Source organism: Polistes dominula, unplaced genomic scaffold (genome assembly GCF_049000335.1).
Source record: "Polistes dominula isolate Pdom_NZ unplaced genomic scaffold, Pdom_raw_medaka contig_21, whole genome shotgun sequence".
Lineage (NCBI taxonomy): Eukaryota > Metazoa > Arthropoda > Insecta > Hymenoptera > Vespidae > Polistes > Polistes dominula.
Window position 1 is genome coordinate 919,786 of NW_028301061.1, and position 26,382 is coordinate 946,167.

A 26,382-nucleotide genomic window follows, 5' to 3' on the forward strand; every position below is an offset into this window, starting at 1 on the left:
AGTTAAAATATTTAACTAAAATATAGGTAATTTAAAAATGGCGACATATTATGCATCGACGAATGATATTTTCTTTCAAACATTGTTTCATTAATCGTTATAATTTATTTTGTTATAATGAAAACGTTCGTTTAAACTTTTTCTAACCAATATTTCTATACTTTATCATTTATTTATTTCATTGTGTTTTTTTTTCTATAAACGATTCACGACATATGTAATTCCGGTTATATCATTTCCTGTCAAATTAAAACATTCAATAATTGAACACAATAGTATGAAACGTAATTAAATTATTTGTCATAGTAATTGTTTAAAAGACATCTGTTATTATTATTTATTTCACGTTTAAATAATTTTAATTATAAATAAGTAAATCAGTGAATGACAACATCATGAAGTAAGAATTGTGTGAGTGTAAATATTTGGATGATTCATATTTGCTTATGGGAAACCCCTGATGGTGAACGATTACAAATTCTTATTTTACAGGAATTCTTTCAGATTTCATTAAAAAAAAGTGTGATATTTTATATAAATTTATATTCAACATATCTTTTAGTAAACAGTATTTACTAGTTTAGTCAACTTAGTCAGGTAAAATAATATTAATGTTTTTTTATTTTTTAAATGAATTCATTCATATCTAATAAATAATATTTTCATTTAAAGTAGGTACAACCAATGGACATGTGGAAATTCCTTATATCATCTACGGTGTTGATTGTTATTAGCATTTTAAAAACTAAAGCTGTTCTGTTAGATACATCCTTTACTCCAATCGTTGTATCTGCAAACTATACACAGAATTATGATGCTACAATAAACAATACCATTGAATATGTATTCTTATATCCTACGAACAATGTAAAGTATATTAAATTATTATTATTATTATTTTAGAAAACAATAATATATATATAGAATTAATTGATATGATTGTTGTTTAGAACACATTATTAAAAACTGCACGAATACAAGTGGAAAGTGATGCTACTTCTGATCTTCCATTGATAGTAGTGGTTAGACAAGATCGTGGAATTCTATCATGGCAAATTCCTCTTATCATTGAAAGTGTGAATTTTGATCCATTGAAATATAATAAGACTAGTCGAACATTATGTTCAACTAAATATTATAGAAGTATTTATCATGATGCTGATGAACAAGATTATATTTCTGTTAGTATATCTACGGCTAGTCATACAAACATATTTTTTAATCTTAGTGTAGCAGAGGTAACAGATTTTAATATAAGGTAATAATTCATTTGTATGAAGAATTTATTACATTGATTTTAAAATAATATTCAATATCTTACTTTAATCATTTGATTGTTTTCTTTTGATTTATTAACAGGACAGATGAGAAAAGAAGCTTTGAAATTTCTCCATCCGAGCCGATATATTACAGCTATATATTTTCCGAAAAATCTGAAAGTTCATCCGTAATTGTTAGCATTGAATCAGATAATGATATATGCATGACATTTTCTATACAAAATGTATCAGTAAGTTGTTTCATATTTATATATAATTCTTGTTAATATTTTATAAGACAATAATTATTAATATAAATTATTTTTTAGTGTCCAGTATTTGACTTGGAACGTAATATTGAATTTTCTGGATATTGGCAAACTATAAGTCGAAAAGGCGGTATTACTGTATCTGTAAATATTTCTATTTTGTTTTTTTTTTACTAACATAAAGATTTAATAATAATTTAAATATATATATATATATAATTTTCAGAAAGAAGCATATCCTTTAGGATTTTTTGTTGTACTAGTTGTTAAAGGAGATGATACAGATTGTAATGGCGTGCTTAGTACCAGTTCACCTAGAAATAAAAATGTTACGTTAAGTATACATTCTAGTATTACAAAAAATGATTATATTCTGGCATCGGGTATAGCAACATTTGTCATTCTTATGTTCTGCGGATTTTGCGTGATAGCTGTAGTCATAGGTAAAATTAGGGAAGGTAGAAAACTTCGTGAAGAATTGTTAACCGATAGGAACAATGAATTTAATCAAAATCTACAAAGTCCTTCAACCGTTGAAGCGGTACGATATTTAACAAAATTCTTATTTAACAAAAAAAGAAATCTATTAAATTTCTATATTTTTATTTATTTAGACAAATTATTTTGTCAGGTTGGTCCTAGTCAATGGGCAACGGCAGAAGAAGATTCTTCGTTGGACGAGGACGACATAGATATGATGGAAGATGCTCTTTCAGATAAAGAAGTAATACGAACAAAGATTGTACTCTCAGTGTGCGATCTTGCACGAAAAGAACCCAAAATTTTGAAGCATAAATCACGTTTATATTTATATTATTTAGCAACTGTTGCTATTTTTTATACATTACCTGTATTGCAATTGGTAATAACATATGAACGAGTACTTCATGCTACAGGAAATCAAGATATGTGTTATTACAATTTCTTATGTGCTCATCCATTGGGATTAATATCTGATTTCAATCATGTCTTTTCAAATTGTGGATACGTACTACTTGGTTTATTATTTATATTTTTAACGTATTCACGTGAATTAGCAGAATCTGATAATCTAAACTCAAAATGTTATGGAATACCACAACATTATGGATTATTTTATGCAATGGGTTTTGCACTTATGATGGAAGGTGTTCTTTCAGGAAGTTATCACATTTGTCCAAGTCGTAGTAACTTTCAGTTTGGTAATATTATAAATCTTTTTTCTTTTTTTCATATTATTTTGTTAAGAAAATAATATTATTATTATTACATTGTGTTTGTATATATATATATATATATGTATGCATTTTCAGATACTAGTTTTATGTACATAATAGCAGTACTATGTATGATAAAAATTTATCAAACTCGTCATCCTGATATAAATGCAAGAGCTCCGGTTACTTTTGGAATATTGGCCCTTATTATACTTTTAGGATTAGTCGGTGTTTTGGACGGTTCGAAATATTTTTGGGCAATATTTACGACCACCCATTTGTTTGCTTGCTTAAATTTAACAGCACAGATTTATTACATGGGACGTTGGAGATGTAACAGAGGCCTTTTCTCTAGGGTTTATCAAGTATGTTGTATGTTGTTGTTTTTCTTAAATAAGATTTGATTCTAAGTAATTACATTAATTATATGTGTTTTCGTAGACATTTAAAAATGATGCACGTTGCGGAGTAACATATTTATTCCGACCACTTTACGCTGGAAGATTTGCAATGCTTGTTATTGCAAATTTATGTAACATTGGTTTATCAGTTTATGGCAATCTATATCATGAGAAAAATTTTGCTACATTTTTATTAGCAATCTTAATGTCCAATTTAATTTTATATACATTGTTTTATATAATAATGAAGGTAATTATATTATTATTACTTTTAATTTGTATATTATATACTATAGATTTCAATTTTTTTATTATTTTTAACATAATAATTAATTGTTTTTACAGTTGTGCCACAATGAAAAAATTTTACTTAAACCATTAATGTACATCATATTCGCAGTTTTATTCTGGGCAGCTGCATTATATTTCTTCATACATAAAACAATATCTTGGAATTTAACACCTGCCCAATCACGTCTATTTAATAGACCATGCGTGTTATTAAACTTCTTTGATTCTCACGATATTTGGCACTTCTTATCAGCATTCGCAATGTTTTTCTCATTTATGATTTTACTTACCTTGGACGATGATATCGTCGATGTGCATCGAAGTCAAATTGCAGTTTTTTAATGTTACATATTTAATAAATTAATTCAAAAAAAAAATCATGTTCATCCATTGTGAAATATTTATGATGCAAGTTTAAGACTGCATATAATGTGTATATGTATATATATATAATACAAAAGACAAATGATTAAAGATGATATAAAATTTACATAACTATTATTTTAAAATATTCTTTTACATTATCTAGAATTATTTTTCATTTACATTAAATTTTACTATGTTAATCGTAATGACGTAATGATATATATATATATATAAATTACGTGTCACGTTGTTTGTCCGCAATGAACTCCTAAACTACTGAACCAATTTTAATCAAATTTAGCACACTTTGTGCAGTTTCATCCAACTTGAAAGATAGAATGATAGTTTATATTTAATTATAAAAAATGTTTATTGAAAATTTTCATCACGTTTTCTCAAGGCGTTAATAACTTTTTGTCTATTATTATTATTATTATTATATACATATGATCAATTTATATTAATTTCTTGTTTCATTTAATAGAAATTCCTTAAACGTTAGATTTAAGTCAGTCATAATGACTGATTATTACGACGACTCTGTTTTAATTCGTTTTTTTTTGTTTTTTGTTTTTATTATTATTATTATTATTAATTATAAAAAATTTCTATTTAAAATTTTCATCACATGGTTTCTCAAGGCGTTAATAACATTTTTTTTCTTTTGTCTATTATTATATTATTATATACATATGAATTAATTTTTTTATATAAATTTTCTTCAAAGTTTGAAATTACGTTTTGGTTTTTGTTTACTTTGTTTTTAACAGAGAGAAATTACACACTTTTTATATTTATACGTGGTATATTTGAAATATACCAAAAATAATATTGTCGATAGTATTCCAATATTAAAAAGACAATTATGATTTCGATCATATATGCCATTTGGAACAAGAAAAGAAAAAAAAACAAACAAAAATAGATACTAAACCTGCACAATCTCTATTAAACGTGTGTCTGTACAAATAATAATTTTTAATAAAATAATCACTTGCTACTTACGCGCCAGGTACGCAGATAGAAAGAAAGAAAGAAAGATAGAAAGAAAAAAGAAAAGATTAGAATAATTTTACAAATGAATTTTTTCTTAGGAAGAAGAACTCGAATCAATGTGATGTTCTTGATCAGGTGTTTCCATTTGTGATAAAGTTCTTTGCAATTCAGCACGTTCAGCAGGATTTAATCTATGAGCTATTTCTAATACAGCATCTAATCTTACTTCAGGACAAGTTTCAAGAGCTTCTTTGATACGTGTAATAACAGCGTCTTTTTTAACGCACATAATATTGCGTAACACCACGCTATTTTCATTAACAAGTTGTGCTTCCAACCATGTGGTAGCAGCTTCATCCTGATCCCAAAGATAAGATTCGATAGCTCCTTTATCTTCAATAAACCACCGTCTCAACATTGCACCTATTTGTCTAACGTCAAGTTTTGGTTGCATTGATAAAATATCTTTCTTAATTTTCTCTTCTAACAATCTTCTTCTCAATTTCCAATAAAGCAATGGTCTTGCTTTTTGCCATGGTATTATATCCTGTATTGTATTCTTTTCTAACATTCTTTCTGGGGTATCGTGTAAATCAGCAAAATAAACAGCTACTTGTTGATAGATTGGTGTTAATGTTTTTTCTCTTTTACGTATTTGCGTTTCTATTTCTAATTTTTCCTCGGCCGAAGTTGATGTTGTTAAATTTTCCTACGATAAACATATATATTTGTTTATAGATTTAAAGGACAATCATAATAATTAATCGAATAATATAAATGAATAATCTACGTACTTTTAACTTTTGAATAACAGTATCTATTCTATGCATACTCTTGATAATATCCTTGTTTCTGAATTTGATTTCTACGATACCAGTAGCTTCCAAGACACCACCTCTGCTGGTATTATCAGCAAACATTTCTAAATATCGTGGATTGATCGTAGTATCTACTACAGCCCATGCACCTCCTCTTAATTCACCGTTTGGTGGAATGTATACAAATATTGGTTGAGTGTATTCTCTTAAAGCATCCACAATATAGGCACCAAATTTAACTATTTGATCATACATATCTGTAAAACAAAATAAAACAATAAATATTATTATAGATTATTTTGTAACAATGTATAACAAGGTTTTTATCGTACAAACCTTTCATTCCACTAGAAAATCCTCTCCAATTAGCAAATATAACAAGTGGCAGTTCTTCTCTATTAAAATCTCGAATAGCTTGCGCAGTTTTATAGGCACTGTCTGGAAACCAAACTTGACCAGCCTGAGATATTGTTTTAGCTTCTGAATCAGGATTAGCAGGATCAGCTGGAAGATGTAATTCAACGGTTCTCGTTTCAACGGCGATAACACCACAGGGTATACCACCGAGTCTTGCTCTACCAGTTATCACAGTTTGTGCCCAAAGTTTCATGATTTCCTACATAATTCAATATACCATAAGAAAAGAATTTGAAACAATTGTTAAAAGATATTTAAGAAATAAATGAACATTATACCTGCCATGATCCACGATCGAAGAAACCACTTTCCCATATATTTTGTTCATTGGGCAAGTATCTACCTTCTAACATCCATCTTGGATCATAGGGTGCTTTTGTAGGCACATAAGTAATTTCACGGTTGATAGGATCAGGTAAAGGTGAGGGTAATATTGGCAAACTTGTACCTCTGGCCTTTGGGAAATAACTCAACCATCTCAAAACTGTTGCCACCCCTTCCAAATCTCTGCTATCGACCGCATGTGTAACACCATTGTTATGCATTATTTGAATACCACCTAATTGATTGTTACTAGCGTATACTTCTCGTCCTAGTACAGCGTTCAATGCACGATAACCGGTAAGAATGATATGAGAATTTTCTATTTGAATAACTCTCTGACCAAGTCGCACCAAATATGAACCGATACCAATAGCACGACATGAAACTATAGAAATAGTAACTATTTCGTCATAAGCACGAGACGTTTCACTGGCAATCATACCAGCGTATTTTAAATTTTCTACACCAATGCCATCATCCTTGCCAATGATATCCGTAATTTGGTAACGGGATTCACCAGCTGGATCTTCGATCAAGGAAGCCTTGACTGAATTAAGAGGTGCAAGACGAGCATAATCGTCTGGTGTTAAATATATATACTTGAATCCCTTTTCAGGCTCATTCTCATCTTCCCACGCTATTCTGAACGCTGCTTTCACTTCCTCGGCTAGGCCAATACGTGCACCTGCATTTGCAGAAAAATAAATACGTGGAATACCAAGTTGTCTGGCTCTTTCTGATGCTCTGTAAAATAACAAATCTTCCTTCGGACCAAACGAGCCAATGAAATGTGTTAAATCGTTGGCTATCAGTATGATATCTCGACCAGTTGGAAATTCGGGTGTGTACAACGTTAATCTCCATGCTACCATGCCTACGTCATTCTCACCAGGCAAACGTTTTTGTTCAACAAGATTTTCACCGTCCAATACCAATTCAACGCAATCCATTACTGAGGGAGGAATTACAATATTCGAATTGGGTCTCTCTTCGATGTATTTGAACCAAGATTTTTCAACTTGTTGTCTAAATATATCAGGCAAGTCATAAGCATAAGTTGTACCAGCACTTTGAGCTTGGAATCTTTTCGCTTGTAAATAATCCTTGGTGAGATAAGGTGTTGAAATTGGTAATCCGTGCATAGGACCAGGTCTCCAATTGGATATATTAGCAGCAGGTGGTGAATAAGATTCGAAACGGATAATACCAGTTTTAGGATCCGTTGATTCAGCATAAAGATGTAAATCTATGCTGTAACCACTGTCATTGGCAATGCACAAACGTATGTTCGATGTTGCTTTACCAGGTGCTGGACGGATGGTCATTTTAATTTCGGCTTGGCGAACACGTAATTTCCATAATCTCGGACCATATCTTAGTACCATACTTGTAACACTTTCTTCTATTCTGGCAGGATCCATTATGACAGTGGGTACGAAATTTAAGAATATATGATTACATTCTGTACGTTTAGCTAAAGGATGTGAGAATGCTACTTCTAATTCATCCATTGCTTCGAGCAATACTCTTTCTCCTTCGTTATGAAGATAATCAAAACTTGCTTCTTTGGTGATCAAATCGGAATGACGAATGATAGAACGTATGAAGAAACGATAATCTGTAACTTGTTGTCCTTTGGCTACCTTTGCTTGTCCAAGATACAAATGCATCTTTTGATTAGACGTTGGTAAAGCTTCCAAATCGTACGTTCTCATTCTGTTAAGTTCTAATTGGAATGCACAACCTGGTTCCAAGTGACGATAAATTCTGTCCTCGACAAATCCATCTCTTTGTCTGAATGTAAAGAATTTTGGAAATTGTTTCTTTTTCAAAGCTGCAAAAGTGACTCTTCTGATACCACGGGATATTAATTCGTCTTTACTGGTTGCACACCAATCACCAAATAATCTTGCCATAGTAGCGTCGTCTTGTGTACCATCCTCTTTAATTGCAATGCTTAAAATGTGTACAGGCTCGGCTGGTCTCTCACCTAATTCTGCAGCAGTTGCAGCAACTTCTGCAGTGCTGAGTGATACGTTTATAGATGTACTGTGACGTGATTCGCTACCAATTGCATCTACAGCTTCTAAGACTTTTACGGATACCGAACTGGGTGATGATAAGTCTTCCAACAAATCTAAAATCTCATCTGAGTATTCGCTGAATTGATCGAAGTCTTTGAACGCAGCCATAGCTCCTGTTCTGTAATTAACAATTGACTGAGTTTGACGATTTGGATGATTGTTGGGTAACAAGAATTGAAAATGTACAAGAGGCATTTCTCCTGACAATTCCAAGTGTTGTAAACACGTTAATTCGTAACTGATGTAAGCTCTACGAACGTAAACTTCCAATGCTGCATTGCAAACGGCACGATTCGAATGATAGAAGAAATCGTGTAGGATGTCGAATATTGATGTCTCGGAGAGTATAAGTTTTTGAAGATTTTCAGGATGAAAATCATGGCCGTACATGTCAACTGCTGATAAAAATATCGATTCCATTTGATTGTGTCTTAATTCGTAAGCAGGTTGATGTGCTGCTATTAATACTTGTCTAGCTCTTAACGCAACTCGACTGTGTTCCGTTCTGTTCAAACTTGTCAATTCTGTTAATGTGCTAGCCAATTCGTCAGTGAGCCCAGGTTCATTAGCCCAGAGATGATCGATCAACATAGTTACTAAGATATTCTTTTTGGTTACTTGATTGTGACTGAAAATCATTGCAGTTACTGTACTTAAATCATCTTTGTATTGTTCTAACAAAGCGGACACGCATTTGTCGTAATGTCCTTGTTGAAATTGACACTCAACCGTATAATATTGACGAAGAAGTTCGTGTACAGCTGTTTTCATACGACCACGTATGCCATTCCGATATCTTTGCACAAGTTGAACGATAGCTTGCGTTGTTAAGAAGAACACGTCTCTGTCAGAACGTTTAGAAAGTGTAGCAGCGTGTCCATCGATAACAGCAGCAATCTGTTGACTAGGAAATTGTGCAAGAACAGATGTTATATTCCTTTCGTACAATGACATCAATTTTCTTATCTTCTTCTCAACCGAAGCTGGAATTCTTCCTGATATCGTAGCTATGACTTCTTGAAGTTCAAGTAAAGGTAAGCTAGGATCACGTAACGAGTACATGAACTTTTCTATTAGTTCACGTAAACGTGGTAGATGATATGGGTCTGGTAAACAATAACCAGCTAAAGTATTTTCCAAAGCAATCCGATATTTCGAATGAAGATGATTTAATTTGTCTGGAATAGCTGGTGCAACTGGTGTTGGAAATTGGCCCCTGTATTCATCAGCGTTAGTCACCAAAGATGGATCATCAAGTTCTAAATGAGCTATCGTAGTACCAGCTTCAAGAAAAGCACCTGGTCTTTTAACGTAGAATACTGTACCAGCTTCATTAGCCGTTACTGTCATTATCATTTTCATTACTTCGATCTCGGCGTAAGCTTGTCCCCTGTCAACGTGACCACCATCCTCCACCAAGAAATTAATCAATTTACCGGCTGACGGCGCTCTAAGTAAAGACGGATCGTTATCCTTATCGAATACACAGGTTTGATTACCTATTATTATTCTATAACGATCTACTTCTTCTTTCATGTATGTCGTATAACTTGCACCATCCATCGAAAGCAACAAACCACCGTCGGACAGTCGATGAATTTCAACCTCTTTATAGGAACTATTTAAAACGAGGAAATAACTATTAGGACCTGATTTGGCTGCTTGAACTTTGTACTTGTAACCATCGTTCACTAATTCTACCTGAAATGTTATAACAATATTAATAAATTTGTCAACATATACTTTGTACGTGTGTGTGTGTTTTTTATTATTATTATTATTATTATTATTATTATATTAATTAAAATAAAAAATATCATCATTTAAATGGGACTTACATCTACGAAATTATTTAAATCGTTACTGCGTTGTACTTGACCTTTTTCCAATGATGTTTGAAAACAAGTAAACGCGGCAGTGATTGTTCTATCAGCAATATGAATGGCACCACAAGTGACAGCTAATAAAACGTCAGGTTTATCGCTTTTAACGCGTTCTGCAATAAGCACATCTAGCCACGAAGTGTCAATATTGTTTTGTTGAAATGATTCGGTTTCCAATAACGTTATCAAATATTCTACCGTTGTTCTAAAGTCACCCCTTATACTTAATTCTTTCAAAGCAATGACCAAATTTTCTCTTGCTTGATGACGATCCTCGCCCCAGGAAAAACAATGACCGAATTGAGAATCGGCAAATTCGTGAAGACCACCGGATGCACCGACAGAAAAATAACCCCAGACATTTTTAGACGATCTAAAGTTCAATTCTTGTACCGTACCTGAACTCGGTTTGAAACCTGAATAATAATAATAAAAAAAAAAAAAAAAAAAGAAACAAATTGCATTAAAAATGACAAATACAAATTGCATTCATTTGTAAATATGTGTTTTTACCTTCGTCAGGATTTTCGCTGGTTATTCTAGCAGCTATTACGTGCCCCCAAGGCTGAGGTTTATGACGTAACTGATCAAAATCTATTTGGCTGTCACCCCAAGGACTCTCGCCATAAAGGAGACGTATATCTTTGATATGATGAAGTGGCAATCCCATAGCCACTTGAAGTTGTGCAGCAGGGAGATTAACGTCCGATACCATCTCGGTACACGGATGTTCTACTTGAAGTCTAGGGTTCAATTCCAAAAAATAATAACGACCGGAAGTGTCGTATAAATATTCAACTGTACCAGCGCTTACATATCCAACCATCTTGGCTAATCTTACAGCGGCCTGTGTTAAAATAAACGTTCAAAAATATAACTACAATGTACAAGAGAAAACATAATGTTATTTCATTAATAAAACTACTATATTTATATACTTTCTCCATCTCTTCGAAGACTTCTGGTTTAGCTACTACAGCTGGTGCCTCTTCTATTATTTTCTGATGTCTTCTTTGAATGGAACAATCACGTCCAAACAATGATATTGCATTACCGTAATTATCAGCTAATAATTGTACTTCTAAATGACGAGCACACTTCGCCATTTTCATGATAAATATCGGTGAACCCGGTATCTCAGCTTGTACTTGTCTATAAATATTAAATAAATGCTTTATATGTCAAATTGGAAAATGTATAGTATTATCATTGAGCATAGATTAATCTATTCACCTAAATAAAGCAGGTAATTCTTCAGCATTTTCACATTTTCTAATACCTTTACCACCACCACCTTCACTAGCTTTCACCATAATCGGAAAACCTATTTTATTAGAAGCGGCAAGACATTCTTCAACGGTTGAAACACAACCTTTCTTGAATAATTCAGTCGATATTTTGATTTTCTTGCCACTGTATTGAGCTTTCAATTCTGATCCCGACCATGGTAATGTAGGAACGTCAGCTGTTTGAGCAACTATACTTGAAGCTATTTTATCACCTAATGCCCACATTGCTCTTTCCGATGGACCTATGTTTATAATAATAATAATAATAATAATAAATGTCGTTCATAATAATTTTGCTTCTTGAATATAATTATAATTTTACCTATAAAAATAATATTATTCTTGTGCAATAATTCTGGTAATTTAGGATTTTCCGATGCATGACCCCAACCAGCCCAAACAGCTTGCACCTGAGTTCTCGTTGCAATATCAACAATTAATTCAACGTTAGCATAATTATTATTATTTGTTCCACCAGGTACTGGAACGTATTGATCAGCCATTTTAATATATTCCGCATTTGCTTTAAGATCTTCCGGCGTGACCATGACCACGAAACGTATCGCTCTTTCGTTCTTAAACATTTCGTAAGACCATCTTCGTATCGAACGCATACATTTGACTGCAGCGATTCCATTGTTAGCTATTAAAACCTAAACATTATTTTTTTTAAATATTTATTTTGCACATTTTAATTGTACAAATGATTTGAAATGAAATTTTCATTACCTTGTTAATAACTTTGGTACCACCAAAACGATGAACAAATTCTTCTGGTGTCGCAACGGTGAAGTCTTTCTCTTGCAATCGATTTTGTGCCTGAATCATCACCGTGCCCTGCGACATGCTAGGCCTGCACAAATAATAAAATAAAATATAAGTCGTACACACATTTTTATTAATAAAATATATTGATGAAACTGTACTCTTGTATTTGTATTTTATGATTACACCATTGATTTATTATTATTTATTATTATTGTATATTATGTTTAATATTGATTACATTTTTATTATAACAAAAGATGTTAAACGAATGCAGGTAGACAGGGTTGTATTACAGATTATTTTACAAAATTCTTAAGGAAAGAATCCCTGCTGTTGCTTCGTCATTCAACTATGCTCAAAATGCATGAATGAGAATGGAGAAAGTATATGAAGAACCGTTAATTTAAACAGCTCACGCAATATTGGTGCCTTTTAAAATCATCTACAAGTTTTGTGACCAACATTATCCTATTTTATCATTGATTTCTGATTGATTATTATACTAACACATTTTATAATCCAATACCTTAGCTTCTTTTTGACCTTTTTCTTTTCTTTCTTTAATCATAGTAATTACGTTTCTTATATTATAAGTTTGACGCAAATCGTTGATAACAAACATTAGAATAATGATCAATAATTAAATCATATTATTTCAATATAAATAATAATACTTATTGCGAAATGAATTGGTTAAATAAAAAAAAAATAAAATAAAAAAACAAATATACTTTGTTTTAATTTTGTTTCGTAAAACATTAAATGGTAGAAATAAATATTGAATTATTATTATTATTATTATTATTATTATTATTATTATTATTAAAACAGTATTACGTTAATCCAGATGTCCTTGGTTTTAAATAACTCTTTTTTTCTTCTTCTTTCACTTCTTCATCTTCTTCTTCTTCTTGTTTTTTCTTTTTCCATTCTTCATTTTCATCATCATCTTCATCATCATCATCATCATCATCTTCTGAAGTAATTTTAAATACAATATTATCCGAACTGGTCCACATTTGTTCTTTTTCGTTTCTTTCAGCTAAAACAAATCTCTTAAATCGTCTCATTCCGTTAATAATACCATAAATTAATAATAATGATAAATAACGTAAATAAGACAATATCATGTATAATTTAATTTTTTGTCAATTTTTAAATTTTAATCATGAATTATTTTTGTTTTTTTTTTCTCTCTCTCTTGTAAAAATGCAGATTAAATCAATTTGATGATCATCAAAATATAAACCAAATGTCAATGTTTATTTTTAAGAATCCAAAAAGTATAATTTGTTGACCAACGTATTCGCATAATTATTATTTTATTTTATTTTATTTTATTTTATTTCTTCTTCTTCTTCTTCTTATTATTATTATTTTGTTATCCAAATGTCCAATAATCACGTTAATTGTTTATTTCATCATACGTTTGATTTCTCTTACATTTATGAGAAAATCATTGTCACTAATAACTTCTTCATTTATGTTGATTAATTAAACAATCATTTTTTTATCTCATTTTTTGCAGTATTATTCTTTGGTTTTGTTTCTTCTGTCTTTTTTTTTTTTTAATTTTATTTTGTCATCTTTTTGGTTTTCTTCTTTTCATTTAACAATTTTCAAATCATCACAAACATTCACCAATTGTACACCAATTATTAATATATTTAAATAATTTTCTACGTTTATTTCAATTATAAGTTCAATGAAATATAAAAATACAAATATTGATGAAACAATTTCTCCTGTAAATATCTTATCGCAAATTAATTGTTAATGACAATACGATTTTCTTGTTGTTAATTTAATTTGTTTCATATATTTATCCATTTTTTTTTTATTTTTGTTTTGTTTCAAGTGAAAACTTCTTTTTATTTTTTTTTACTTTCTTTTAACACGTTTTAATAAAATAATGTCTGAATGATGATTTTGTACATAATTGTAATTGTATATAATTAAATAATAATTTTAAAAAAAAGAAGGACACACACACACACACACACACACGATTATATTATTTATTCGACGAAGATCCTTTTAGGAAGGAAAACGAATGGTAACTGACAACTAACAAGCAAAGAGAACGGTTTCTTTTCTCTGATATGCGAGAAATTCTCCCCTACCACTTACACCTGCTCATATTACCTGTAAAGCACTTTTAATAAGGAAGTGTGTCTGTGTTCGATGTTTCCAACTTTTTCTTTTTCTTCATTAAACATATTTTTTTCTTTCTTTCTTTCTTTCTTTTTTGTGTACCAATCAAAATTAAAGAAAGACATTGTTTTTTCTTTTTTTTTTTTGACAAGTATCAAAATAATTTATGGAATAATCAAAAATGTCATTAAATTAACATCAAAACGATAAGAAGATTCAAATAAGTGCTTGTATTATAATTAATTATAAATAATTTAAATAAATCAAAAAATAATAAAACATTTGTTTGATTTGTTTTTTCAAACATTCAAATTAAATTATTATTTGAAATATAAGTCAAATCAATGATTATATAATTTTAATATTAAAAATGTATCTATTAAAAGAATAAAACGTTTTTCATTTAATTTAAATCTTTAAACAATTATTTGTATTATAATTAATTATAAATAATTTAAATAAATCAAAAAATAATAAAACATTTGTTTGATTTGTTTTTTCAAACATTCAAATTAAATTATTATTTGAAATATAAGTCAAATCAATGATTTTATAATTTTAGTATTATTAATTATTAATTATTAATTAAAATAATTAAAATGTGTTACAAAATTATACACAACATATAATAAACTATAAAAATATATATATATATATATATATATATATATATATATATATATATATATATATTCGTTTAAAATTTGATTAGTATTCTAAATTAAGAACACACGTGATGCTTTTATTAATTTTAAAATGTTGATGATGAAAGGTCAACTAAAGAAAAGAAAAAAAAAATAGAAAAAATAAAATTACGATAATCTCCTATCAAGAAAAGATAAAAATTTTCATCCTAAAAATGTTTATATTGCGAATTTATAATAAACGCAGTTTATAAACGTCTGACACTTTTAACGAGTTATTTTTTTTTTTTAATGGCAAACGCAAATTCAAAGAGAGAGAGAGAGAGAGAGGGGGATAGAAAACTATTTACACATAACCAATGCCAAACTCAGCTGATATAATAACGACCAATGAGAATAAAGATACGATTGGTATGCTGATCGCTTAGTACTCAATCATCTAATCACATTTTTTATTTATATATTATTATCATCAAATGTATGTGTGTGTTTTATACATATATTTATATATATATATATATATATATATATATATATATATATGTATAAATAAACGTGTTTTTTGCTTTTTTTTAATAATTGGTTACAGTAATAAATAATATTAAAAAAGATTAATGCATCAATTAAATAATTTACACGTGATTGATTTAAAGTGTTTTGAGGTTAATAAAGAATTAAAATAAATACCAAAAAAAAAAAATAATTTCGTGACATATAGTGTTGTAAAATGTGTACATGTGTGTGTGTGTGTGTTTTATAAAATAAAAAATAAACGTTTTTCCTTTTTTTCGTTTGTAAATAATTGGTTACAGTAATAAACAATATAAAAAAAAAAAAACAAATTAATGCATCAATTAAATAATCTACACGTGATTGGTTTAAAAAGTTTTGAGGTTAATAAAGAATTAAAATAAATAAAAAAAAGAAAGAAGAAAAATTCCACGATATACAGTGTGTACGTAATACATGATAAACATTGATCACATACGAATAATAGTTATCATGATGAATATGATTATGAAATATTTATATTATATTATGAAATATTTGTTAGATTGGATATATGAATAAGTAATCATGGTCAAAACGTGTGTGTGTGTGTGTGAGAGAGAAGATGTTTTTTTCCTTGAAGATTTGTTCGAGTGTTCGTCAAATAAAAATATGCATTTTTACAAAGAATTGTTGTTGCTTATATAAAGAAAAATGTTAAATAAAATATTACACACATTGTGTGTGTATTATTAAAATATGAGATGAAGAAAAATGTTAATTTTATATATTACCAAAAAAAATTTTCTAGGGGTTTTTTCTTTCTTCTATGTAAATATTTGATTTTCCAATTATCTCACACACACACACACACACACACATATATATATATATATATACTAAATAAATATTAAAAATATATTATAAATATTTCCTTAAATATTATTTAAACTAATCGTATAATTATGATTATAATAATAAAAACAAAACTAAAAACAAATGTCTTATAAATTCAGAGAAGGATAATTGAGAAGAGGAAAAAAGTGTGTGTGTTATGTGTATGTGTGTGAGAGAGGAGTGGGGATAAAAAGAAATAAATAAAAATCTAATGATGTTCACCTGAGACGTTTACGTCGTTCAACCAATCCAGGTGGTACGGAAAGTTGTTGAGTTTGTGAATTGTTGGCATCATTTCCTTCGATTGGAAAACTATCACCAAATTCCAACTCCTCGTCAGCGTCTGGGTCAGGTTCCCCGACGACAAAGCTTACAGGTGTTGTTTCAGACATCTTTAAGTTATCTTCTTTAATATCACCAGAATAATTAGACCAAAAGGAATTTAAAGAAAAAAAGGAAGAAGAGGAAGAAGAAGCAGAAGTAGCAGAAGAAGTGGGTTCAACGTTGTTAACAAAGTTGTCTTCTGTCCTTAAGGAACACGATGATGATGATGAGGAAGAAGAAGTCCTTGGTTGAGATTCTTCTGATGATTTTGTCTTCTCGTTACCTTCAAAACAATTTCGCGTATACGCAATTCTAAATGATACAAGTATCGTTTGAAATAAATAATAATTGTTAATGAATTGTTAATATGAATAAGTAACCAATTATTCATGGATACCAAAACAATATTGGACAAACACAATGCGAATGAACTAATACTAATTTCAAATTGAATTCCATAATACTATATATATATATAAATATTTAAATAGTTACTATACGTAAAACGATGACTATGTTCTTTTTTATTATCAAACGTGGAACAATTCAAAAATGTGACTTAACGAATTCTTAATTGTTAATAATGAATTCATACAGTTAAATCTTATCATGTTACAGAAATGAAAATTGCACAAAATAAAAGAATTATTATTATTATTATTTTTTTTTTTGAAACAATATGAAAGTTTACTTTCATATATTATTTTAGTCGAGTATATCAAACTGAAGAGAAGACTATTACTGACAAGCCACACACTTGGATGGTTGACGACCGGTTACGTTAAATGTACAGTTGATTTATTCTTCCATGGATTTTATGACAACGAATGGCATGCAAGGAACTCGTTCAAAGTTCATAGTTTCTAAAGATGGACAATCGTCTAAGGTGAACCTAACGTGAGTCGAATTTTTTTGTTCTTTCCCCTCATTAAACGTGCAACTGCAACAAAAGCTTTTTCAACGTACAATGAAAAAAACAAAACCCAAATACAATTTTATACTGCAACAACGTCATGAATGGAAATGTGTTAGTAAAGATAAGGAAGTGTATTTGCTAGATCATTAAGAACAGTTACTTCAAAAAAAAATATACCTTTTTCATTTCCACTCATTAATAGTTTGTTACAGGTAAGGATAAAACCATACATTTGTGAACAACTCATTATAAACCTCAAGGAGGTTTTATCATAGTTTTGAATATTTCAAAATCCAGATGTGTATGCAAGCATCAATGATATTTCTATTAATAATTGAATCTGATGAAGATAATAATGAAATTATGAAAGAGAAAGATAATGAGATAAGAAGAAGAACATGATCAAAAAAATAACCTAAGAAATCGATGATAATCTGTTTGGGAAGCAGTAGAAGAGATGTTGCCCAGCTTGAGAAGGCTTTCTACTCACCGTTAAGAGGTCTATGACCGAGCCAATCCCTCACCCTTCTTAAAAGGGAGGACCACCACCCCCACCACTGTCGCCACCACCACAACCACCACCACCAGGGGGGTTCCTCTTCGTGCTCGTGCAGAATCTCCTGAAACCACCTGCGGAAACCAGTTGTAACGGACACCAAACCGTCGATTACCAACAAAACAATTAATGTTTTTAGGAGCACTTTGAAGAGGATACCCCACGATAGATGGTCTGACACTTTTAATTATTTATTATTAATTATATAATTTTTCATATCGGTCCTTAGTTATGAATAAATGACGAATAGGAAGAGAAGAAGGAAACAAATATAAAACTTTTGATATCAAATCAAAGTACCGGTTAATATGTTCAGAAGATTCCGTAGCATACTACTAATTGTACACCTTTTAGATAATTTATCACTTATTTTGTTTGATTAGAAATGTTTCGTATTTCTATTACTTTCAATTTTTTCAGTTTACATCCTATCATTCGTGAAGTCTTGAATCATACTGACGATTTATACTTAACTAAGATATTTATCGGCCTTGAAACGATACGTGTGTCTCTTTGATATTCGAGAGAAGGTTGTATCAATACAAACACGATCGTAGTAGTTATATATTTACACTCGTAGAGTAAATGTATGAATTTATACTCGTAGTGTAAACCGTGAATCTAAGAATATCACGAAAATAGTTGAAATAATTTTGGATTAATCAAAAAGTGGTGGGTGAGGATGGATAACAAATATTGTAACACCTTAAAACAAAACAAAAATATTCTACAATATTTAACATGAGATTTTGGTTGGTGTATAAGTGAACAAAAATTCGAAGAAAATGATAAAGTGATCTAACAAAATGAAGTAATGTAACTAAGAGACTGGTGTGATCCAACCACGATGATGACACGAACACGTCTTCGTCTAAAGTATTAATGTTCGCAAGAAACGATAATATCGATAAGTTAGTTGAAAGAAAAGTCGAATATACAAATGACCGGATGCGACAGTACATTAACACAGTTCAAAGGTCGTGTAAGTATTATGTATGTACGTACGTCCTTGACTTTTACTCTTATATCTCTCTATCCACGTATTTCACCTTACCCTACCCCACACTTCTCTTGTTATTCTCAAAATCATATCGTATTTTGTTAGAAACTTTACTTTTTTTTTACTTTTCTCCGTTTTTGTTTTGAAATGTTTTTCCTTAGACAAACACGTATAAACTAACATAACACACACACACACACACACCGTCATTGATTATTATATGTCAATTCCTTTCTTCATTTTACGTTAGAATCAAAGTACGTACACACACGTCTCGACTACGAAGAAGACGAATAAGAAGACTTACAATTGTTTTACACGTTTAAAGAAGATACTTCATTTTGTCTTGTGCAAGTTTCGGATATTTTATCTTTAATTGGTTTTTAAGTGTCGTTGGAACAAATGCCTGACGTTTTGGACTTACGAGATTTATTTAGGTATATTTATATATAGATTTATATATACAGGGTCAGATTATCATTTTTTTATAAACTATTTTTATAAAATATTATTATTATTATTATTATTTATTTGAATATGTATAATTGATCAAAATTATTCGAATTAAAATTCAATATTTTATATTCAACATACTAAACTTATTATCATTTAATTATTGAATTTACATATGGCAAAAGGAATGATTAGTTTTTTTATCAACTGTTGTAATCGATCCAAATGTCGGTATGGTATTTATAAAACCAAACTGTGGACAAAACAAGGATGTTTTTTTTATCTCACCCTGTATATATTAAAGTTTTATGTAACAATTATGATAAATTTTTGTATTACCTAATAACGTTTATCATTTCAATGATTTATGTGAAATCTTTTTTTAATTTATTTGTAATAGTATAAAATAAACATACACACACACACACACAGACAGAGAGATACAACACACATATATAGATAAATTAAAAGATAAAATTGTAAAAGAAAGCTGATCTTGTTCTCTTTGATCATTTGTAACATTCGGTTCATTACTTTCTTTAGAATTATTCTATAGCATTGAGATAATTTCCAGATAATTATGCAATAGAAAAAACAAGAATACTAACAATTTCTCTCTCTCTCTCTCTCTTTCTCTTTCTCTTTCTCTCTTTCTTTTTTCTCACAATCAGAGAGTTGAGTAGAAATCGCGGAAATCCTTTTCCTTACTTGTTCATTAGTTGTTGTTGTTGTTTTTTTTTTTTTTTTATCAAGAAATTGCACGAATAAAACATTTAGAATGGATAAAATAAAAGATACTAAAAAAAAAAAAAAAAAACAACATGCAATAACAATAATAATTATCTTGTAAAACAATGATCATTATACGGGTTTTAATTTTGTAAAAAGAACGTGCCATTAGACGTAACAATAATTATTATTATTATTATTAATTATTACCTTGAAAATTGATACAATTTGCACGAATGGTTCGATGACACGAAATTGCATTCGTATAATCGTAATGTACTTTTATTTATAAAAAAAATGATAAACAGGAAAAATACGAGATAACAAATATGTCACGATGAAAAAGTAAACTTTTGACGATTGTTTTATTTCAATGAAATTATTTAAATGAATTATAAAAAGTTTTGAATTTTAAATGAAGAGAAAAAAAAAGTTCTTTTTTGTTTCTGCTTGAAATGCAACATTTTTTAATTGCATTCATCCATACCGGGTGTTCCAGAAAAATCCTAGAATTAATCAAATTAAGATACTCATTTGATCTTTGATTGAAAAAGTAGGTCAAGGCTAATATAAATTTTATTTCAATTGATATACTTTTTTGTTTTGTAAATTGACTCATGATTTATAAAAGATACTCGTTTGTCATTTTTAAAAGTATCATTTTAATTATTCTTCTTTTATTTTTTTATTTTTAACACTTCGTTATTGCAATATTATTTTAACGTTGGTCATTTTGTTTATCACTGAAAGTTGAATTGTTCTTTCATTTTTTCTCTCTCTCTCTCTCTCTCTCTCTCTCTCTCTTTGTTTTTCTTTCCTTCTTTTTCTATTTCTCATAATTATACGAGTTGAAAAAAATTGTTTAAACTTATGCAATCCACATGTTAAAACACGTGATTGGAATATGTTATGCAGATATTATAATCATTATGTTATCACAATGTGTTTTTCATGCAGATTTTGCATAGTCCTTCGTTTGAAATTTTACAGTTAAATTATTTAAATATAATTATAAGTACTCATGAATATTACACGTAGAAAACATTGAACAGGTACTTATTTAATTAGTCTAATAATAGAGGAGTTAAAAATATGTACAATATACATATGTTGATTTTAAACAAAGTAATTCTTCTTCGTTGTAAGATATTTTGAACATCTTACAACAGCTCATGTTCGCGAATAGTACGCATAATATAACCTGTAAATTGATTGCATAATACGTCAATTTGTGTCTCGGAAATATCTCACTACTTTTAAGACGTTTATTGAATCACAAACCATGTTGTCATTCTTTTTTTAGTTGTCAGATCAAATGAACCATTCATTAACTTTAACTCATTGTTAGAGTTGTCATTAAAAATTAACCTGTCATTTGTCACGTGGTTACGTTACTACGGTACTCAATGATTTGTTTATACAAATATAGATCATATCTATATTCAAATAATTATTCAATTAAATTAAATAGACAAAATATGCCACTGACAAAAATAAATAACGCGGAAGTTAGCGAAATAAATTAAAAAAATATAATATAAATTAATAACATAACGTTGAATATTAAAAAGAATAAGAAAAATATGTAATTTAATTAATTCTTTTATAAATGGGAACTTCAATGTTCAATGACGTTTATAGATTTGCACGTGAAGTAATCAAAAGTTGATAGATGTATTCCTATTCGCTGAGCGGCGAGTCAGGCGACGCGGAGGAACGTTTTGATTGGTCGGGTTTAAGCGTGGCGTGTTTCCAGGCAACCCGCGTTACTCCGAAATAACCTTTTCTAATCGAATTTATTTTCGAATAAATAAAATAATTAATGGTATCAAAGTAATTAATAGATAATTTCTAAATACGCTAATGACCAATTAAAATCAAAAATAATTCAATATTTTTATCGCAAAAGACATAAAACCATTTAATAACTCACCGGTGACGAATCCTACGCGGCGGGGTGGCACGCTCCTCCCTGAGGTTAGGTTCGTCGTCTCGTGCGTGTTCTGTCATTCGCCTTGATTCTTTCGTACACCGTTATCACAAAGATAAAAAGGAAGAATAAGAAGTAAAGGAAAAAAGAGATGGATAACAATGTCACTAATACGCGCACGAACGAGATGATGCTTATAAAGACGTTCCTCGACGTTGATCCTCGTGTATCAACGTTAACCCTAGGTAGACGTTGATCGCGAAGTCAACTTAAATCTTATTGTCACCTTCCGTATATGCATTGATCTTCTGTCATTAGACTATTTTTGATCTTTTTATCTTTATTCTACACACAGATTATTTTCCGGATAGAGAAAAAATGTCAAAGGGGAGAGAGAAAAAAATTTCTACACCACACTCGCGCTCGGTGTATTAAACTAAACCTCACCTTTATTACTTTAACTTCTTCCTCCCCTCATTCTCCATCTTTCTTACTCTACAATTACCTACTATGTATATATGCACGGACTATATGTTATATCATTCTATCTCTTTCTATCCTAATACAAAAACCTACTTCCTTGTTTCCCTTACCGATCGAGTACTTCCCCTATTTCTTTCATAAATGTTTTTTGATTTTCCCACCTAGAGGTCGACACCCTACAGTCTACTCGAGCGCCCATCATGGAGATATCGACGTTGGATGTTTATTTAATGACAGATATTGTCAAAAGGGTATAATAATTAAGTATTTATATATATATATATAAATAACTTACTTTTAAATTATAATTCGGGATGTTTTAATATTTTAACGCACTGTTTTCCAACCAATAATCTTATTAATAGAAAGATTAAAAATTGTATGTATTTGGCGCGGTTATATTTAACTTCGATTTTTAATATGTCGTCGATTCAAGAAATAATTCAGATTATTTTGTATTAATATTAAAAATTGTTGTTTGAAATAGAAAGAAAGAGAAGATAAGATCTTAAATTAAAAATGTAATTTCTTTTTCTTCTTCTTCTTCTTCTTCTTCGAGCGTAAACGCGGGAATAATTTAATTAATTCGGATCAGTTAAGTTGTGTTCATTAACCGTCATAAATTTTTATACATTTATGTGTATAATACGTATGTTTAAATATAAATATTTACTTTCACTAAATGCATTCGAAATGTTTTTCCACAGACGTTGTTTCGCTTTCTCGATTTATGGAAATCCGAAAATTGTAAATTGAAAAAATCCAAGTATATTCATATGGATGTTAAAATGTCAAAGGAACATGGCGGACATTATACGATTCAATTGACCAACTATGGATACTGCGATTATAATCAATCAAATATTTTCAATATTTTAAAATACATATTTAACAATTTAATAATAATTAAATGTTATAAAAATAATCTCGCTATGATTTATTTGAAAGATGAACAAAATAATTTCGAGATAGTGTACGATTTACATTACCCGGCAAAAACAAAATCTTTGTATCTCGTGAAAAATGATGAGAAGGAAAAGAAACATATTGATTTAGTTTCTTGTAGAAAGTATTTGTCGATTATATTGTCGGTAAGTTAAAAGAAATAAAAATCACATCACCGGTTTGATATTTCTCTCTTTTTCTCTCAGTTCTTCTTTTTTTTTTGTTGCGTTTGTTTGTTTATTATTACATCTCAAATTTCTTCTTCGCAGTACAAACTGGCGGCGAACGACGTTGAACAATTCAAGGCCACCGTATTGGAACTAATCACTTCTTTTTGCCGAGAAAATCCCACAGTTAAAGTAACATACCGCAAAGATAAAAAAATGCTACACAATAATCACGTACCTCTCGACGACGAGTATAAGGCTTGCCAAATATTGAGCACCGCCGTGACGGATATAGTACGGCAAAGTTTGGACAGCGAATTCAAAGAGAAGTCTTTTGCTTTGTTAAAAACGGAAAATCCTGGACAGTTGAGAGATTTGCTCATGACCCAATTGTTACCTTTAATTCACGAGAATTACATTTTTTCTACCAAGTAAAAATCCATCTCTTTGTTCTAATTGTTTTTTCTTTTTTTTTTTTTATTAAACAACTTCAAGGTTGTCTATACATTCATATATCTCATTTACATAATTTGTTAATTTAAACAGACAAGAGGAAGAGTTGACTGTTAACGAGAGTATCATTTCTTATGAATAACAAAGAAGTAAATTAATATGTACCATGAATATTAAATAGTTTAATGATGTAAGTGTAATGTGTGATCAAAAATGTATTTTATTTCATTTTATTTCTCGTCATCTTTTGAATGATAAGTTTATATATCGGCATACGTTATTGACGCGTTATTTTATTTTGTTTGCAGCTGAATAATGCATCATCCCCCTGTGAAGAAAACGCGTCAGAATACAGTCCGGTGCTGGTCGTTGTACTGACTCATTACATTCCTCGGAAGCGACATTAGGAAGCCTCTAGACTAATGGGTTAAGTGAATTCAACGAGAGGAAAAGAGAGAATAAGAGAAAGAGAGAAAGAGAGAGTAAGAAGATTTCTGTACTTAACTTGGTCTCCCCATTGTTTTCCTACGAGAAATGCAAATTTCCTAGGAAGAAGTATCTAAACTCGGCTTTGAATTTGAAGGACCCTTTTGTAGAAAGGTTATCGACGTGCCGTTATTACGATAACATAATCGAGTGTTACGAAGTAGAGTCTTATCGATGTTCCACCAAAGTTTCTTGGATCTTCTCAGTCCCTTTTTACTTCAAACATTATCTATGCTTCGATCTAATTGTTTGAGATAAATTACTACTCTTTTATGATTTCCCATCGTTGATCATTCGACCTTGTTATCATCTTCTTTAATAATTCATTTCCTATACTATTAATTAACATCTCAAAATTTTATTCGAAAACGCGTGATTTTAAATTCAAATAGAAAAATATATTTCATTATTTATATATACCTTTAATTATTAAATATTATTCTTTTAAATACATTTCGTATTATATTTTAATAAATTTAATGTAATATACGAAAAAAACAGATAAAAAATTTGAACGTTTCGATGTTAAATTTATGAGAAATAATTAATTGTGGAAATAAATCAATTCAAATATTGGCGCGGTCGATCGAGAGTGTCGAGATGACGTATTGCGCGCGCATGGTTGCGCAGTATATCGAGCTCCCCCACCTTATACGGGAGCTCAGTCGGAACGAAAGTGTCAGGTTAGGCGGGTCTGTTGGCTGACAGCGCATTGAAAACAGCGTCGCGCTTTCGGAATCTATCTCGTCGAAGGAAAAAGGTTAACTTAAGCGAACTAAATTCACTCGGGGGTGGTGCATAATAATAATCGTTTAATTTTCTTTCGTGCTTTTTTTTTGGTTTTGTGTGTGTGTGCAGTCAAGATATGAAGAAAGGAACTGAGAAGATGAGAGCATAGGAGCGTACACGCAAGTAAGTAATACGTTTCTGGTAATACGACAAAAAGTGAATACACTCGGGACGCAGTAAAACGGAGTAAGAGAGAAACAGAGAGAGTTTACGTGTGTGTGTGTGTATCTGTGTATGGAGAGAGAGAGAGAGAGAGAGAGAGAGAGAGAGAGAGAGAGAGAAACTGCTTATGGAAAAGTAAACGAAAAAGGAAGAAATAAATAACACGGCTCGTATTTCATTGGTCAATATATATTTTCTTTCATCACTGACCGATCATTCTAATGCAACTTTCTTCTTTTCATCATTATCATCGTCATCATCGTCATCATCATCATCATCATCATCATTATCGGTAGTAGTGTATCCATGTAAAGTCTCGCCGTTCTATGCACAGGGGTTCTCAATTCGGGAGTGGTAGTGAATATACGCACGCATTCACGCATGCACGCACGCATACGTATACGAAAATACCTACATAAAATCTTACTTATACATTTCAAAATG

At 30.0% G+C, this 26,382-nt stretch overlaps 4 protein-coding genes and 1 long non-coding RNA gene across 18 annotated transcripts in view; 3 read left to right on the forward strand and 2 right to left on the reverse strand.

The window, feature by feature from the left end:
* Positions 1-4,704, forward strand: LOC107069295 (SID1 transmembrane family member 1). Of its 4 annotated transcripts, none has more exons than XM_089176211.1 (11): positions 1-411; positions 493-597; positions 676-867; positions 951-1,258; positions 1,360-1,510; positions 1,589-1,672; positions 1,755-2,069; positions 2,160-2,709; positions 2,821-3,089; positions 3,166-3,375; positions 3,471-4,704. In XM_089176211.1, exons 3-11 carry the CDS (start codon positions 685-687, stop codon positions 3,756-3,758), a joined length of 2,358 nt encoding a protein of 785 aa, XP_089032337.1. In that variant the 5' UTR covers positions 1-411; positions 493-597; positions 676-684; the 3' UTR covers positions 3,759-4,704. The 4 variants fall into 4 exon arrangements, with proteins under 4 accessions (XP_089032337.1, XP_015181979.1, XP_015181978.1 ...); XM_015326492.2 differs by having other exon boundaries at positions 2-411; positions 673-867; XM_015326493.2 differs by having other exon boundaries at positions 1-597.
* On the reverse strand, positions 3,898-22,982 carry ACC (acetyl-CoA carboxylase). Of its 4 annotated transcripts, XM_015326355.2 has the most exons (13): positions 22,457-22,982; positions 18,276-18,415; positions 16,768-17,152; positions 12,323-12,446; positions 11,916-12,246; positions 11,538-11,835; positions 11,243-11,456; positions 10,818-11,151; positions 10,260-10,720; positions 6,292-10,122; positions 5,933-6,212; positions 5,573-5,853; positions 3,898-5,487 (listed from the first exon to the last, which is right to left on the reverse strand). In XM_015326355.2, the coding sequence occupies exons 1-13, from the start codon at positions 22,531-22,533 to the stop codon at positions 4,873-4,875; spliced, it is 7,371 nt and encodes a 2,456-aa protein (XP_015181841.2). In that variant the 5' UTR covers positions 22,534-22,982; the 3' UTR covers positions 3,898-4,872. The 4 variants fall into 4 exon arrangements, with proteins under 4 accessions (XP_015181841.2, XP_089032329.1, XP_015181842.1 ...); XM_089176203.1 differs by lacking the exons at positions 18,276-18,415; positions 22,457-22,982 and adding an exon at positions 18,642-18,772; XM_015326356.2 differs by lacking the exons at positions 16,768-17,152; positions 18,276-18,415 and having other exon boundaries at positions 22,457-22,976.
* LOC149031383 (uncharacterized) lies at positions 19,183-25,899 on the forward strand. Of its 4 annotated transcripts, none has more exons than XM_089176217.1 (6): positions 19,183-19,323; positions 23,102-23,187; positions 23,644-24,027; positions 24,151-24,479; positions 24,595-24,691; positions 24,810-25,899. In XM_089176217.1, the coding sequence occupies exons 2-5, from the start codon at positions 23,137-23,139 to the stop codon at positions 24,641-24,643; spliced, it is 813 nt and encodes a 270-aa protein (XP_089032343.1). In that variant the 5' UTR covers positions 19,183-19,323; positions 23,102-23,136; the 3' UTR covers positions 24,644-24,691; positions 24,810-25,899. The 4 variants fall into 4 exon arrangements, with proteins under 4 accessions (XP_089032343.1, XP_089032344.1, XP_089032341.1 ...); XM_089176215.1 differs by lacking the exon at positions 19,183-19,323 and adding an exon at positions 19,637-19,778; XM_089176218.1 differs by lacking the exon at positions 23,102-23,187 and having other exon boundaries at positions 19,188-19,323.
* On the reverse strand, positions 20,856-22,450 carry LOC149031384 (uncharacterized). The gene is made up of 2 exons (XR_016177830.1): positions 21,805-22,450; positions 20,856-21,724 (listed from the first exon to the last, which is right to left on the reverse strand). It is a non-coding gene; the product is annotated as an uncharacterized LOC149031384 (long non-coding RNA).
* CdGAPr (GTPase-activating protein CdGAPr) overlaps positions 25,652-26,382 on the forward strand; it is a 31,603-nt gene continuing 30,872 nt past the window's right edge. For 3 of the 5 annotated variants that reach the window (XM_089176205.1, XM_089176204.1, XM_089176207.1), the window contains exon 1: positions 25,666-25,899. The gene's annotated coding sequence lies outside the window, so the exon portion shown is untranslated. Of the gene's footprint in view, positions 25,904-26,382 lie in introns of all 5 variants that reach the window. The other 2 variants (XM_089176206.1, XM_015326368.2) reach the window with 2 other exon arrangements.